We start from the raw sequence: 15998 nt of genomic DNA on the forward strand, positions 1-15998 counted from the left end.
CTCAGGTCATGATCTCACCGTCTGTGAGTTCAAGCCCCGCGTCGGGCTCTGTGCTGACAGCTCAGAGCCTGGAGCCTGCTTCCGATTCTGTGTCTCCCTCTCTCTCTGCCCCTCCCCTGTTCATGCTCTGTCTCTCTCTGTCTCAAAAATAAATAAACGTTAAAAAAAAAAAAATTAAAAAAAAAAAAAGAAATAAATAAACATTAAAAAATAGTTTATTTATTTATTTGGAGAAAGAGCAAAAGAAGTGGGGTAAGGGCAGAGAAAAAGAGGAGAGAGTCTCATCAGGCTCTGTGCCACAAAACTAAGGGTTTTGATTAGTTATTAATAGGTAAAATACCAATGCCAGCAATTCAACGTATTTCACATCACTAAGCACTGCAGAGCCTGGCGCAGGGCTCCAACTTGTGAACTGCCAGATCATGACTGAGCCAAAGTCAGATGTTTAACCGATTGAGCCACCCAGGTGCCCCTAAACACAGCATTATCGAAAGTTACAGTATTTGGATTTTTTTTCATTATTGTAATATCATAATTACTAGTTTTTCCCCCCTCATTGTTTTAACATATTTTCATAAAAGCCACATTAGTCACAATGAAGCTCTTTTAAATGTTAAAGTTAATACTCAGTGGAAATATTTAGGATTTATTAATTCTAGTAGATGTTTAATATAAAGGAGTCATTTATTTCACTGTGGAAACTCACCCCCCTCTGTGTTTGCTTATAATACATACAAAGGTTTTTTAACAGAGTAGGAAGGAAGTTGATTTTCTGTTTAATGGAAACAATACAGTAGACATTTCCTGGATTTGGTCAGATCGTTTAGTAGCTTTACTTATTACTGCTGTTTAAATTCCTGTGAGGTCTTCAGGAGCTATAAATGATTAATTTATTTGAGCCTTGACTTCATTGTGTTTATCTTCTCTAGAAGCATAGTGATGTGAAATACGTTGAGTTACTGGTATTGGTATTTTAGCTATTAATAATTAATCAAAACCCTTAGCTATAAATTGTAAACGTTAGTGCAATTTCTTATAGTTTTATGGGAGGGGTGTCTGACAATTGATAATACCAATAATTCTGAAAAGTAAAACATCCAACATGTATTAAACAAGTTCCTTCAGAGAGCAGACCCCTCTCTCTCTGAAGATCCTTAGCCAGAGGCAGGGGGTGGGAAGGGAGGGTGGAGGTTGGAACTGGGTAGGAGATGACTTTCAGGGCTATTTGGTTGCCTGCTTTTACTAAAGAAAATACAAACCGTATATTTTATTTTATTTATTTTTTAAAGTTTATTTATTTATTTTAAGGTGGGGGGCAGAGAGAGAGAGAGAAAGAGAGAGAATCCCAGGCAAGCTCCATGCTCTTAGTGCAGAGGCTGACATGGGGCTTGATCTCATGAACTGCATGATCATGACCCAAGCTGAAACCAAGAGTCAGATGCTTAACTGACTAAGGCATCCAGGGATCCCTAAACCATATATTTTAGAAGTATCAGTATGGGTTAGGTGTGAACCCAGATAGCACCAGATTGCACTGAGATAAAAATGAAGTTTATTATGGCCATTTAGGATAAAATTACTACTTTATTTGCTTAATTAATCAAAGGCCAGTTTCAATTTCCAGACTTCTAAATTTCTTATTAGAAATTTTCTTAGTTTTAAAAATAATATTTTTTTCACTGTGGAATACACGTCATTTACCCAATGTATTTGAAACCCAATTCAAACATGTTCTGTTGCTTTCATTTTTGCATTCAACAAAACTTGATGGGATTCTCTCTACTTTGTGCCAGGTTCAGTGCTAGGTGGTTTTATAAATATTCATCTGGGGGCAAAAAAAGCAACATCTCTGTTACATAGTGATAGAAGTCTGCCACAGCAAATTTAGAATAGAATAGGGATTTCATTTGATATTTGCTCCTAAAAGATGAGTAGTGCAGGAGTCCTTAGAACCGGTGTCTCCATGGCATAATGAGAATACTTGTTAGTGCTTTGCCTTGCTGGTTGAGGCTCTGTACTTCTCAGTTCTCTTTCCAACAAGCATACTTCATTAGGAGCACCTTCTGGGACTTTCCAGAGCAGGTTAGGTTTGCTGTATATGCATATTCTGCCCATTCATGATGATGGCATAGGGAATATCCTTAAGGTGAAGGCTACAACATATGGCAATTATGATACTCTCTTTATCAGGGAAAAGCTCACTAGTCCTTAATTTGGGTCCTATCCTATCCACCTGCCTCATTTACAATGCAGTTTTATCTTGAGTCTCAGCTCCCCACCCCCAGTACCCTCACCCCCACCAAAGAGATTATTTTTGGAAAAATAGATTTAGCCTTTGGGGTGGATGGTTTTTTAAAAAAATTTTTTTAACGTTTATTTATATTTGAGACAGAGAGAGAGAGGCAGAGTGCGAATGGGGGGAGGGGCAGAGAGAGAGGGAGACACAGAATTTGAGGTAGGCTCCAGGCTCTTGAGCTGTCAGCACAGAGCCTGACACAGGGCTTGAACTCATGAACAACGAGATCATGGCCTGAGCTGAAGTTGGATGCTTAACCGACTGAGCCACCCTGGTGTCCCTGGGGTGGATAGTTTTGAATGTCCTACTTAGCAGTTTTCACTTTGAAGACATTTAAGATTTTGGAATGGGAGAGTTAACATCATCAGATTTTTTATTTTAGGAAGATATTCTGATGTCAATACATAGGATGTATTAGAAGAAGAGGTAGGAGATAAGTTATCCCTCATTAATTCAGCCAGCATTTGTTGAACACCTACAATGTGTCTGGCTTGTATAAGACAATGAAAATGTAGAGATGGAAGGCATAGTCATTGCACTCCAGAACCTTACAATCTATTAAGAGAGATAGATAATTAAACTACATCATAATTTTATTTAATTAGTGGTATGTTAACAGAAATATACTGTATGGATGGAAACAGAAGAGACACCCACTTCTGACTAGGAGTTTCAGAGAAGCCTTCTTAAGCAGTGATAAATTACTCCTTTGAAAAAGCAAGTAGGCATTAATCAGACAAAGAGGATAGGGAAGATCTTTCTGGGCAGAGACAGGAGCACGTGTAAATATTAGTTAAAGGTTTCTTTTAATTATTAAGGTGCGAGTTCATGAGTGATATTTAAGGGGCAGAGTGTGTAGCACTTGTCCAGCGGCTGAGCACTGACTGATTGTAAGTTATGAGCCTGCCTTGGTGATTAGGAAATATTAGTGTAATTGCAAGGATAGTGGACACACTAAGAGGTCGAGGTGGGCAAACTATGTTCAGTCTTGGATGTGTGGATTTTAAGGTACAATGGGATTTTCATGTGGATGCATATATGCATAGTTGGAATTTGATGTCAGAGTTTAGGAGTGAGATTAGAGCTAGAGATTAAGATTTGGGATTCTCTATAAAAGTAGTAGCTAAACCTCAGACACGTGTAAGATGTCAAGAGAGACTGCAGAATAGAAAAGGGAAAGAGAACTAGAGATAGAATTATGGGGAATAAAACAATACTTTTTTTTTTTAAAGCAAGGGTCTAAATAAGGAGTTTTGATTTTATTTTTTTATTTTGAGAGAGAGAGAGCACGTGGAAGGGGCAGAGAGAGGGAGAGAGAGAAACACAAGCAGGCTTCCCACCATCAGCACGGAGCCTGGCGCGGGGGCTTGAAACCCACAAACCGTGAGATCATGACCTGAGCCAAAGTTGGACTCCTAAGCAAGACTGAGCCACCCAGGTGCCTCCTAAATAAGGAGTTTTAAATTAGTTTTCTTCCTTCCTCATTTTATTTCTAGAAGATAAAAAGGATAGATGAGAAGGAAATAAACATTTGTTAGTTTTAACTACTGAAACCCCAAGGCACTAAAACAATGTCCAGAGTGAAAGACAAATTTAGTTTCAATAATTGTGAATGTAGGGAAGATTTTCAGCCAAGAGCATTGAAACATGAAAAGATTTTCTGATTACCCCCTCAAAGAATCAGAAAGCCCTTGAGAATTCTAGTTCTTTAGGTTTTACTTTGTAAACTCTTCATTTTGATTTCCATCTGTTTCATTTTTCATATTTAAACCTTATATATTCAGAGTGCCATTGATTTATAAGAAATACGTGGTTTTCTCCTATGGACTATGTTACATGAAAGATTAAACACACACACTTTATTTACTTATTTATTTAATTTTTTTTTAAAGTTTATTTATTTTAAGAGAGAGAGCACAAGCAGGGGAGGGGCAGAGAGAGGAAGGAAGAAAAAGGATCATAAGAAGGCTCCGCTCAGTCAGTGCAGAGCCTAACAAGGGGCTCAAACCCATGAACTGTGAGATCATAACCTGAGCCAAAATCAAGAGTTGGGCGCTGAACCGACTGAGCCACCCAGGTACCCCCAAACACTCATACTTTAAAAAGAACATATATGTTATCATAATTGAGGGGATATTTATTTATTTATTTATTTATTTATTAATTACAGACCTCACTTGGTTTCAAAAATCGCTCCGTCGTTAAGGACCTTGTTGTGCTTGAGGTCAGAGAGAAAAGGAAACCAGATTGTTGCAGATTGGAAAGGAAAGTAACTTTCCCATAGCCGTAGTATTATAATAGATTCTACCCAGGGAGAGTTTCAGAAATTTGGTAAGGAAATGCTATAGCATTCCCCATCTCATTACATCTCCCTCTAACAGGTGTCTCTATCTGGAGTGGTCAGTCCCTTCCACTTATATGTAATGACAATAACAGTTACTGTTCATCAAGAACTTCTAGTATTCCAGGCTTTCTGCATATGTTATGTCATGTAGTCCTCATCACATTCTTGTTAATAAGAGTTAATTAATAGGAGTAATAACTATAATTTACCAAGTTCTTAATATGTCCTATGCATTGTTACATAATGTGCTTGTATTTCATTTAATTCTTACAGAAACTGTGTTTATGTTTCACTGTAGATATTTATCATTCCATGAGGCCCAGAAGGATTTTTAAATCAACTTGCTCTGTGTCATATAGTTAATCAGTCAGGACTCAAATTCAGATCTCAGAATTCTAAAACCTGTACTTTTTGCCTTGTGCCTGCTGCCTCACTGTCACTTCCTCTTTGTGGAAGTGGATCATTGACCTCCCTGAAGCTTATGACTGGTACCTAAGTAGTGTCCCTAAGGTAAAATAAAGCAAGAAAATGTAGGGCCACCTTTAACCAGAGCTGGGTTACTGTTTTATAGACCCCTTTTCAGAGTATGAGTGCCACCTGCTGGAAGGTTATAATGTATCTCTGTGTTTGCAAAGACCAGCTTCCAGAAGGGCTGCTGTCACAGATGTGCGAGTGTCAGATTTCAAAATGCTAATTCTTAGATTTCACTTTAGGAATATTGGGGCATTTTGGAGTTAGGTGAATCCTGTTTGCCATAAAATAAACAGTTTCGTTTGTCTTTGTGTGTGTGTGTGTGTGTGTGTGTGTGTGTGTGTGTGTGTGTGTGTGAGAGAGAGAGAGAGAGAGAGAGACTTAAAAAAAAATGGTATACTCAGTGCTTCCTAAAGGAAAGCCATGTTCACTATGGGGAAAGATTGATAGTCAAATGAATCCTGCAGTTACTTTCAACAGATCAAATAAGAATAGAAAATTGAATTTACTTTGAGATAAGTGAGTTATTGAAGTATAAGAGGACCCTTTCCATTCAGATACCCTAAAAGAGGAATCTGGAACCGTGGGGGCATCAGAGACTTGGAGAACAGAAAGAGGGGATAAGAGGGGAAGAAAGATGTGTGGATAAAAATAAAAACTGGGTTCTGTAATTGTTGGTCTAGCCCAAGCCTCCTTGTAGTGAGTCAGGATCCTAAGTAGTACCTTAGAGATAAAAGTTTAGTATTATAACTTTGAATTATTATATGTTTAGAACAGTGAAAACTGGATACTCTTTATAATCACTTATATGCCCTTGAAGGAAGATCAGATAAAATCTTGGCATGTTTACTGCACATTCTTCATTAGCTCCTTTGAGATCTTTTTAGTTTTCTGCATATCTGTCACAGGAGATGTTATCAATTAGTGTGGGATTGTAACAGGAAAATCGTATTATACTTAACTGTTGTTTAGTTATGATTAAAGCATATCTGTAGTTCCATAATGTCATGTTGAACAAATATTTGTGTGACAAGAGGTTCAACTCCATTGGTAAAATCTGATATTTCCAAGAATTAAGGTAGTAAAAGCACGACCATCTCCTTCTTTCATTGTGTCCCTTTTCAGATCAACTACATAAGAAGCTGTGATAGTTTGATAGTCATCTTATCTTAGCAGGTAGATTTCTGGAGAGAAAGAACTGTCTTTTGCGGGGGTGTGTGTGTGTGTGTGTGTGCATGTGTGTGAGTTTTTAAATCCCAAGAGTAATGTTCATTATAGAAAACCTGTAAAATAGAAAAATAGAAAGAACTAAAAGTCACACATAATCCCACCATCCAGACATAACTATATTAATGTTTTGATCTATTTCCTATTTTATAAACATTTAATATTTTGCAGCCTTTTTTAAAAATATTTTTTAAATTTTTTTTAACATTTATTTATTTTTGAGAGACAGAGCGTGAGCGGGGGGAAGGGCGGAGCGAGAGAAGGAGACACAGAATCTGAAGCAGGCTGCAGGCTCTGAGCAAGCTGTCAGCACAGAGCCTGATGCGGGGCTCGAATCCACAAACTGTGAGATCATGACCTGAGTTGAAGTCGGATGCTCAACCGACTGAGCCACCCAGGCGCTCCTATTTTGCAGCCCTTTTATGTTACATCATGATATTATTGTATAAGTGTTTTCTCATGTATTTAAAAACTCAAGGCATATGCCTATGAGTCAACAATATGTGGATATCCACATAGTTTACTTATCAGTCTTCTTATTATTGGACATTTATATTTACTGTTTTTGTTCATTTGTTTCTTCAGTAAATAGTGGTTGAGAAATTTCCTTCTTTTCATTTGTTTGCTTCCGTAAATAAGGGTAGAGAATACACTCTTGAGTGGCAATTATTTCGGGTCTAGCATTTAGTTAGTAAAGTCACCTTGAGGGTAACCAGTGATTGGATAAATCTTTCCTTTAGTTCCTCGTGTGTGTCCCCCTGTGTCCCTTTTTCCTGTGTACATTTTCTTTAGAATTTTGTAGTGCTTCCCTTTCAGGAAACACCCTCATCATATCCTTTGGCTTTGCAGGTTCTATGCAGGTTAAATATTTCACCCTGAGCTATTAAGAGTCTTGTTTCTGCTCTTTACAGTAAGGCCCCACACTTGTACTTCTGGTAGTGTGGGCGCTGGTGGAGATAACCATTCCTTTTTAAGCCTAAAATAAATGTAGCTTGAGGAAAGTGAGTATCCTTAGAAAAACTATTTGTAGACACAGTCTGTTCAGTTTATTAAAAACAGAATCATTCAAAACACCTTTTGAAACGATAGCAAAGTCTTACAATACTCCAAGCTCTTTACTGGTTTATTTTGTAAAAACTAGGTAAGTTCAGCAGATTTAATTCTTCTGACATTTGACATTTCTTGAGTGCTTACTGTGTGCCAGGAACCATTTTAAGCACTGGGGGTATAAAGCCAGCAAAAACTTTGCCTTCAGGGAGCTTATATGTTAATGGAGAGAGACAGATGATAAACAAGATAAAATAAATAAACAATAGCTAGGTCCACAATTTCTTAAACAAAGCCCCAGGAACAGATGTATTTTAGATTCAAAAATTTTAAAAAGATTTTTGAAAGATAATATGGTATATATATTATGTTATCTAACCCCCAGGGAAGCAGTAATCAAACCTACTTATATTCTTTAGTATAGAAGTATGAACATTCACACTTGGATGAATAAAGACTATAACAGCTTCACGTGAATGCAAGTGAGATATTTCTGCAAAATGAGTATTAAAGGATACTTTTTTAAAAAAAGGTTAAATTATGGTGTGATACGGATATAAGAGGAACACATCTTCAAGGTTTTATTTAACTTGTTAAATGAAGGAACCAAGTAGATGGTATAGCCCATTCAAAGGAGAGTCCCTAGGGCTCCTGGGTGGCTCAGTCGGTTAAGTGTCTGACTTCAGCTCAGGTCATGATCTCGCAGTCCGTGAGTTCGAGCCCCATGTCCAGCTCTGTGTTGACAACTCAGAGCCTGGAACCTGCTTCAGATTCTGTGTCTCCCTCTCTCTCCCTCTCTCTCTCTCTCTCTCTCTCTGCCCCTCCCCTGCTCATGCTCTGTCTCTCTCTCAAAAATAAACATTAAAAAATATATATTAAAAGGAGACTCCTAGAACAGACATATTTATAGATCAGGAAGGTTAAAATGATGTGCAAGTGAGGCAAAACTGGCCTCTTCCATAATGAGAGAGGGAAGTCAATGAACCTCTACTGGACAGGACAATTTGCATGTGTATAGAAGAATTATTCTGCATTATTATCAGTTAGCTATAATGTACAGAGTTGTAAAACAGCTTCCATAGAATCAGAATCTGATAACCTGAAAGATGTGTGCCCTTGAGAGTGGATTTATTTTACCATTGAAGTTAAATTTGTTTTTCCTACATGAGTTCCTAGAAAGTTTTTGTTTTTCGTCCTTCCTTCCTTTTTTGTTTTTATTTATTTATTTTTTACATTTATTCATTTTTGAGAGACAGAGGGAGACAGAGCAGAAGCAGGGGAGGGGCAGAGAGAGGGAGACACAGAATCTGAAGCAGGCTCCAGGCTCTGAGCTGTCAGCACAGAGCCCGACGCGGGGCTCAAACCCACAGACCGCGAGATCATGAGCTGAGCCAAAGTCAGACACTTAACCGACTGAACCACCCAGGCACCCCCCTTCCTTCCTTCCTTTTTTAATGTTTATTTATTTATTTTGAGAGAGAGAGAGTGGGCAGGGGAGGGGCAGAGAGAGACGGAGAGAGAATCCCAACCAGGCTCTGCACTTTGAGCACAGAGCCTGATGCAGGGCTCAATCTCACAAACTGTGGCATCATGACCTCGGCCGAAATCAAGTGTCGGATCCTTAACCGACTGAGCCACCCAGGTACCCCAAGCTTTAGGTTTTCCAAGCTCTTTAGAATTATAGATAAGGGATATAGAGGTGTAATATGTTTGGTAGTGATAGTACTTTGCAGAAAAAAAAAAAAATAAAGGTGGCAAGGGAGGTTATAATTTCAAATAGAAGGCCTGGGAAAGACTCACTGGGGAGGTATATTGCAAATAGAGCTAAAGTCTGAAGTTGTTTACCTGAGTAACAGGAACGATGAAGTTGCTATCAACTGAGCCTGGGGAAGAGCAGTTGAGGTAGAGGGTAGGGTACGTAGAAATCATTACCCTAGTTTTGGCTCGTAGACATTGAAGTAGAGATGTTGATACACATCGTTGGAGTTCAGGGAAGAGGTGTGAGCTAGAGATAAACATCTGGGAGTTCAGGCACATAGGTGACATTTGAAGCCCTCAAACTAGAGGAGATCACTAAAAACAGGGCTCCTTCTATGTTTCAGGCTGTGTTTAGTCCCTGGAGATACAGGTATAATTTAAAAATTGTCCTCAAGGTTTAAGGAGGGAGGCAGTTGTAAACTGTTAAAGCAATATAAAAATATATGAATATAAATACACATAAAGTGCAGATGATCCCGTGAGGCCAAATCTGAGAGTCATCTTAAACTCACCCTCAAACTTGCTTATTCAGTGGTCTGACCATGAGACACACACAGAAGAAAGCCAGACTGTGGTACCTTTAGTGTCAGCTGGCTTCTCCATTAACCCCCTGTGCCCAGCAAGTTTCCAGTGATATTAAAGAACCTTACTGGTGACACTTCTGCATGGATTGCAAGGTTCCTCAGTATTTGGCCTTTGCCTTATCTCTTGTTTTACTTCCTTAGACCTGTCCCTGGGTTTGGAGATGATCAGTATTGTATCTTTGAAACACCACTTTGGCTGTCGATTGAAGGACGAATTTGAAGAAAGAACAGAATAGGCATAAGTAACATTAGCTTGCTATTTTCTTTGCGTCATCTGCTTTCACATTGATGTTAGTGACTTATAGAGACCTGTAGGGTAGGAAAGACTCAGCAGATCTGCAGAAATACAAAGTATATATTGCTGTGCTAGAAAATGCAAATTTGGGGATTAGGAAAAAATTTCTACTAAATGCATGCAGTTGAAAACTCTACACTTTTCTCTCCTGTAGGTCATATTAAAAGGAAACCTGTACGGTGGTTTCTCAAAAAATTAAACATAGAATTATGATAGGATCCACCAGTTTTACTCCTGGATATATAAAAGAAAATAAGAGATATTTGTACATCAGTGTTCAAGGCAGCATTATTCATTCATAATAGCCAAAAGGTGGAATCAACCCAGATATCCATGGAATGATGGAAGGGATGAATAGATAAATAAATGTGGTATGTACATACAATGGAATATTATTTAGCCTTTGAAAGGAAAGAAATTCTGACATATGCTATAACATGGATGAGCCCTGGAGACATGTTAAAGAAGCCAGACACAAAAAGACAAATGTTATATGATTCCACTTACATGAGGTACCTAGAATAGTCAAATCATAGAGATAGAAAGTAGAGTTTTTCAGGGGCCATATTGTTTAATGGTACTGAGTTTCAGTTTGAGATGCTAAAAAGTTTTGAAGAAAGGATAGTGGCGATTGTTGCACAACAGTGTGAATATACTTAATGCCATTGAACTGTACAGTGAAAAATGGTTAAAATGATAAGTTTTGTGTTATGTATATTTTACCACAATAAAAAAAAAGAACCTAGAAAGCAAAAGACCTAGAAATACATTGCTGCTGTAAGAAAGATAAAGAAAGATTTCTACATACTAACATTGATGGATTGAGGGATCAATTGAGGGATTTCTGATATTGAGGGATTTCTAAGATAGATTGTGCTAAGAAAAAGTTAAGTGCTATCTTTTGAGTAAATAAGGACAGATTAAAAATAGGTATTCCATTTGCTTTATTTCCATAAAGAAACACTGGAAGGATTAATTAATAAAAGTTGTTAATTCCAGCAGGCAAGAGGGACTAGGGTCACTAGGGGCAGGAATGGTAATGAGATCTCTTTTAAGTACTTTTGATTTTTGGATTGTATTACCTATTCAAAATAATGTTGAAATATGGGAGTTAAAGTGGCTTCATTGTAGAGGGATCACCAGTTTGTAGTCACAGAAAACATAATTTTTTAGAGATATTGATTAAATATTGCTACATGTGATATCCCCTCCCCCATACAAGTCAGAGCCTAGTTTAGATGCAGAAGTGAGTCTCACTTTCCCTTCCACTGCAGGCAACAAAGATAACGTATTTTGGGTAGAGACATAATAAAGCTAAACTTTCTAAGTTCATCAGTATTGAGAGAAAGAGAGGGTAACAAGGCATTGCACCTGCAGTGAGGCTTCTTACCAGTGTCCAAGCGCTTGAAGGTTGACCATGGCAAGTGGGGTCATTAAATGTATTAACCCACTGAGTCTGGGAGCCTAAAATATTCAAAAGCAGGAAACTGGATATAGCTCTGCATCCCTCCAAAATGCCACTTTCTCTGATTCAGTCATTAATTAGGAGCCTGTTTTGTCTAATATTTGCATCTGAAGCAAGACGCAGGGTTGTTTAACATTTCTTAGGCAGAGGGAACAGATAACAGCTGATAGCTGAGCACCCATTTAATCGCCCTCCTCTCTCCCTCCCCACCAAGGGAGTAGGACTATTATATCTTCCCCGGATATTTCCTTCCAGCTCCTCCTTCTACCTAGATCCGATAGGAAATACGGATAGAATCCTGAGGCAGACTGTGAAAAGTAGACCGCTGTCTAGGGGCAGCTCAGCCCATCCTAACTCTGTTTCAGGGCATGTGGGTTGAGGGAGAACCCAGGGAGTCATATCTGGGAACCACGCCCAAATTAGAGCTGGTAGAGCACTTTCCAGGAAGGTGGTCAAAGTGCAGGTGAAGAGAAAGAGCTGAAGTACAGAGCCAAAATAAGAGAATTGAAGAACTGGGAAACCTGACGTCAAAAGTAGTGAAGAATTAGGCAGCTGGGAAGTAATTTGTAAAAGTTCCAGAGATGGAGTTCACACGATTTTTACAGAATTCCAGCACAGGCATGCAAGGTATACTTTACTCATTTAAAGTTATTAGATTGGGTAGGCAATTCATCTTTCTCTTGTCTCGTTGATCTGTTTATATGTCTGTCTTGCCCAGTACACTGTAGGAATTGAAGACAAGGACTTCAGCCATAATGGAAAAAGCATGGACTTTGGAATTAGGCAGATCTATTTAAATCCGAACCTCTTCTCTTTCTAGGTGTTTGATATTAGTCAAGTTATTTTTATTACACTGGACTTCAGGTTCCAGGTACATCATAGGGTAGTTGTAAGAATTAAATGAGAGAAAAACGTGTGTGTGTGTGTGTGTGTGTGTGTGTGTGTGTGTGTGTGTATGTAATCATCTTACACACAAAGTATTCAGTAGAAATGTTGCTCCCTCTCCCTTTTTGTATCTGCCACAGAGTTTTATATTTAAAAGACATTCAGGGGCACCTTGGTGGCTCAGTCAGTTGCGTGTCCAACTCTTAGTCTGCTTGGGTCAGGATCCCAGGGTTGTGGGATCGAGCCCTGTGTCAGGCTCAGCACTGAGTATGGAGCCTGCTTAGAATTTTCTCTCTCCCTCTGCCCCTGCCCCCGCTCACATGCACACACTGTCTCTCTTTCTCTCAAATAAAATACAAAATAAATAAAAGACTGGGGCACCTGGGTGGCTCAGTTGGTTAAGCGTCCGATTTTGGCTCAGGTCATGATCTCACTGTTCATGAGTTCGAGCCCCATGTCGGGTTCTGAGCTGACAGCTTGGAGCCTGGAGCCTGCTTTGGATTCTGTCTCTCCCTTTCTCTCTGCCCCTCCCCCATTCATGCTCTGTCTGTCTCTGTCTCTCAAAACTGAATAAAAGTTAAAAAAATAAAAATAAAAACAAATAAAAGACATTCAAAATATCAAATTGAATATGTTTGTGTTAAATCTGAACCCTGGTTAAGGACAGCCTGTGGCAGGCATGTTTATAGGCTTTCATCTTGGACAGATAAAGTTATTGTTGCTAAATATTTTATCAGGCAACTGCCTGTTAAGTGCCAGGTGCTAAGTTTTCACTTGCTGATCCGGTCTATCTTTTTATGATTTCCTTGTTTATCACGGTGCAGCTTCTACTCTGTGCAGGCTTATCCTTTCTCTATTTATAGGACCTCTTCTCCACACCAATTGTTTTTTTTTAATCAGTGGGTATGAGAGATTATCTTATACTCACTGCTTTCGTAAAAAAAACCCTCAACCACATGCTCTAGTGTAGAGATTGTCAAATATCTTTCCTTCTTTTGTCAAATATTTATTGAGCACATACTGTGTTAGAGTAGATATAGACAGTATTAATATGTGGTTCCTGTCCCCCAACAGTAAAAAAGATAGGCACATTCCAAAATATATTTAATCATTTAGTGATAAGATATTACTTTTGTTTACCATTTTACATATTACTACTTAAAATGATCCCATTTTATTTTATTTATTTTAAAATGTTTATTTACTTATTTTGACAGAGAGATCATGAACATAAGCAGGGGAGGGGCAGAGAGAAAGGGAGAGAGAGAATCCCAAGTAGGTTCTACGCTGCAGGGCTTGATCTCACAACCTTGAGATCATGACTTGAGCTGAAATCAAGGGTCAAGTGCTCAAACTGAACCACCCAGGCGACCCAAAGTGATCCCACTTAGAAACATACACATACACATAGAAAAAGAATTGAAGGATATGCACCAAGGTGTTGACAGAACTTATCTCTGAGTAGGGGTATTTTTTTTTTTTTAATGTTTGTCTATTTGTTTTGAGAGAGAGAGCACACACAAGTAGGAAGGGGCAGAGAGAGGAGAGAGAATCTCAAGCAGGCTCTACACTGTCAGCACAAAGCCCGATGTGGGGCTTGAACCCAGGAACCGTGAGATCATGACCTGAGCCAAAATCAAGAGTCGGACAACCAGCTGAGCTTCCCAGGCGCCCCATTAGGGTTTTTTTTTCTCTTTTATTTTGCTTAAATTTTCAAAGATTTCACTTTCAACTTATAGAAAGTTCATCATTCCCCCCTCCTTGCTAGCAGGAGAGTGACCCCTCTTCTTTCTCTTGCATTCAGCTTTTGCGAGAATTGAAGCACCCTAATGTGATCGCATTGCAGAAGGTGTTCCTTTCTCACAGTGACAGGAAGGTGTGGCTGCTCTTTGATTATGCAGAACATGATTTGTGGGTAAGTTTAAATTCACTTTATTTTTAGGACTCTTTTCATCTAGGTATGGAGAAACAAATGTATGCACTGCGTATTGCTAATGCACGTAAAACAAAACTTGCTCTGTTGACCAGAGTTCAAAATAAATATAATAAATGCAAATGCAATATAAAAAAATAAAAAAATAAATGCAAATGCAGATTTAAAAGAATTTGAGCAATGAACATTATCATGTTATTATACTGAGAAGATAGTATTTGTAATATTCAGAAATCTTACTTCAGAAAGTGTTAATGTGTATGAAACTGTAATTTTATGCAAGTAATTAATGGCAGTTTACTGATATGTGTAGTGAAAATGGCTTTCTTTTGTGGTACACACTGTAGTTCAAGTTTCACCAGTTATATACTTGTGAATAATTTCCCTAAGTTAAGGTCAATCTCTTGCAACATTTTGGCATTTAAAACCGACTCCACAAAATCGAGGTACATACATGGTTTTACAAATATTAGCCCCAAATTCCAATTCTAAAGTTTTTAAGTTGGGAATCAAGATGCTTAAACATTTTATCCAAGGAGTTGCTGAAAGTAAAAAAAAAAATCAAACTTGGCAGGAAGTTCAAATTTTGGGTAATTAAATTCTGACTTAACATAGTGCGGTTTGTCATCTACATAAAGTCACACATCTGTTTAGGAATAACTTTGACAGACTTCTCGGTCTTTAAGGAGCTTTCAGAGTTTATGCTATTACAGCATATTGATAACAGTGTCCAGTGAATTTTTCTCCATTCTTTTCATGGATATTCATAAAAATGATGTTTTCCCCATTTCTCCGGGTCCTTTGTGGGTTTGGATCCAAGAGTTATTTGATAATGTACGTACTTCACCTTGAACATCAGTGATATGATGAAAGGACATGCAGTGCATTGGACTGATCGGGTCCTGTAGAACCATGTCGTTTGTAACATGATGGCCCTTAGCCATGTGTGCCTAGTGAGCACCTGAAGTGTAGCTGGTCTAAATTGAGATGTACTGTAAATATAAAATACACACGGACTTTTGAAGACTTAGTATGAAAAAAAAAATCTCATTAATATTTTTTATTTTGATTCTATGTTGAAATGATAATATTTTGAATAAACTGGGTTAATTAAAATATACTACATTAATTTTACCTGTTTCTTTTTTTTTTTTCTTTTGCTGTGGCTATAAAATGTTGAAAGTTATATATGTGTAGCTCCTATTATATATTTTCTGGATACTGCCCCTCCATATAAACCCTAATTTTCTATTATTTCCTTAAATAAAGTACATGTTGTTAAACAGCTTATGAAAAAGCAAGAAAGCTCTGTTAATAGGTTAAAATTTTTCTATGCCATTTGGCCATTTTTAAGTTAGTGGAGCATTATTGACAGCTTTACCAGTGTTGTTCAATAGGGGTTTACATGACCTTTATTTTTTTTTTAATTTTTTTTAATGTTTTTATTTATTTTTGGGACAGAGAGAGACAGAGCATAAGCAGGGGAGGGGCAGAGAGAGAGGAAGACACAGAATCTGAAGCAGGCTCCAGGCTCTGAGCTGTCAGCACAGAGCCTGATGTGGGGCTCGAACTCACGGACTGTGAGATCATGACCTGAGCCAAAGTTGGTCGCTCAACGGACTGAGCCACCCAGGCGCTCCTACATGACCTTTAATACCCATCATGTTGTGTTTTGCACAGGGGTGAGGCAAAG

At 38.2% G+C, this 15998-nt stretch overlaps 1 protein-coding gene across 9 annotated transcripts in view; it reads left to right on the forward strand.

Annotated features, from left to right (window-relative positions):
* The window catches only part of CDK19 (cyclin dependent kinase 19), a 191823-nt gene that overhangs the window by 117439 nt on the left and 58386 nt on the right, over positions 1 to 15998 (forward strand). For all 9 annotated transcript variants that reach the window (XM_019443090.2, XM_019443091.2, XM_019443092.2 and 6 more), the window contains one exon: positions 14177 to 14287. In XM_019443090.2, the coding sequence (XP_019298635.1) occupies positions 14177 to 14287 (111 nt within the window). The remainder of the gene's footprint in view (positions 1 to 14176; positions 14288 to 15998) is intronic.

Source organism: Panthera pardus, unplaced genomic scaffold (assembly GCF_024362965.1).
Source record: "Panthera pardus isolate Hobbes unplaced genomic scaffold, ASM2436296v1 HiC_scaffold_17, whole genome shotgun sequence".
Lineage (NCBI taxonomy): Eukaryota > Metazoa > Chordata > Mammalia > Carnivora > Felidae > Panthera > Panthera pardus.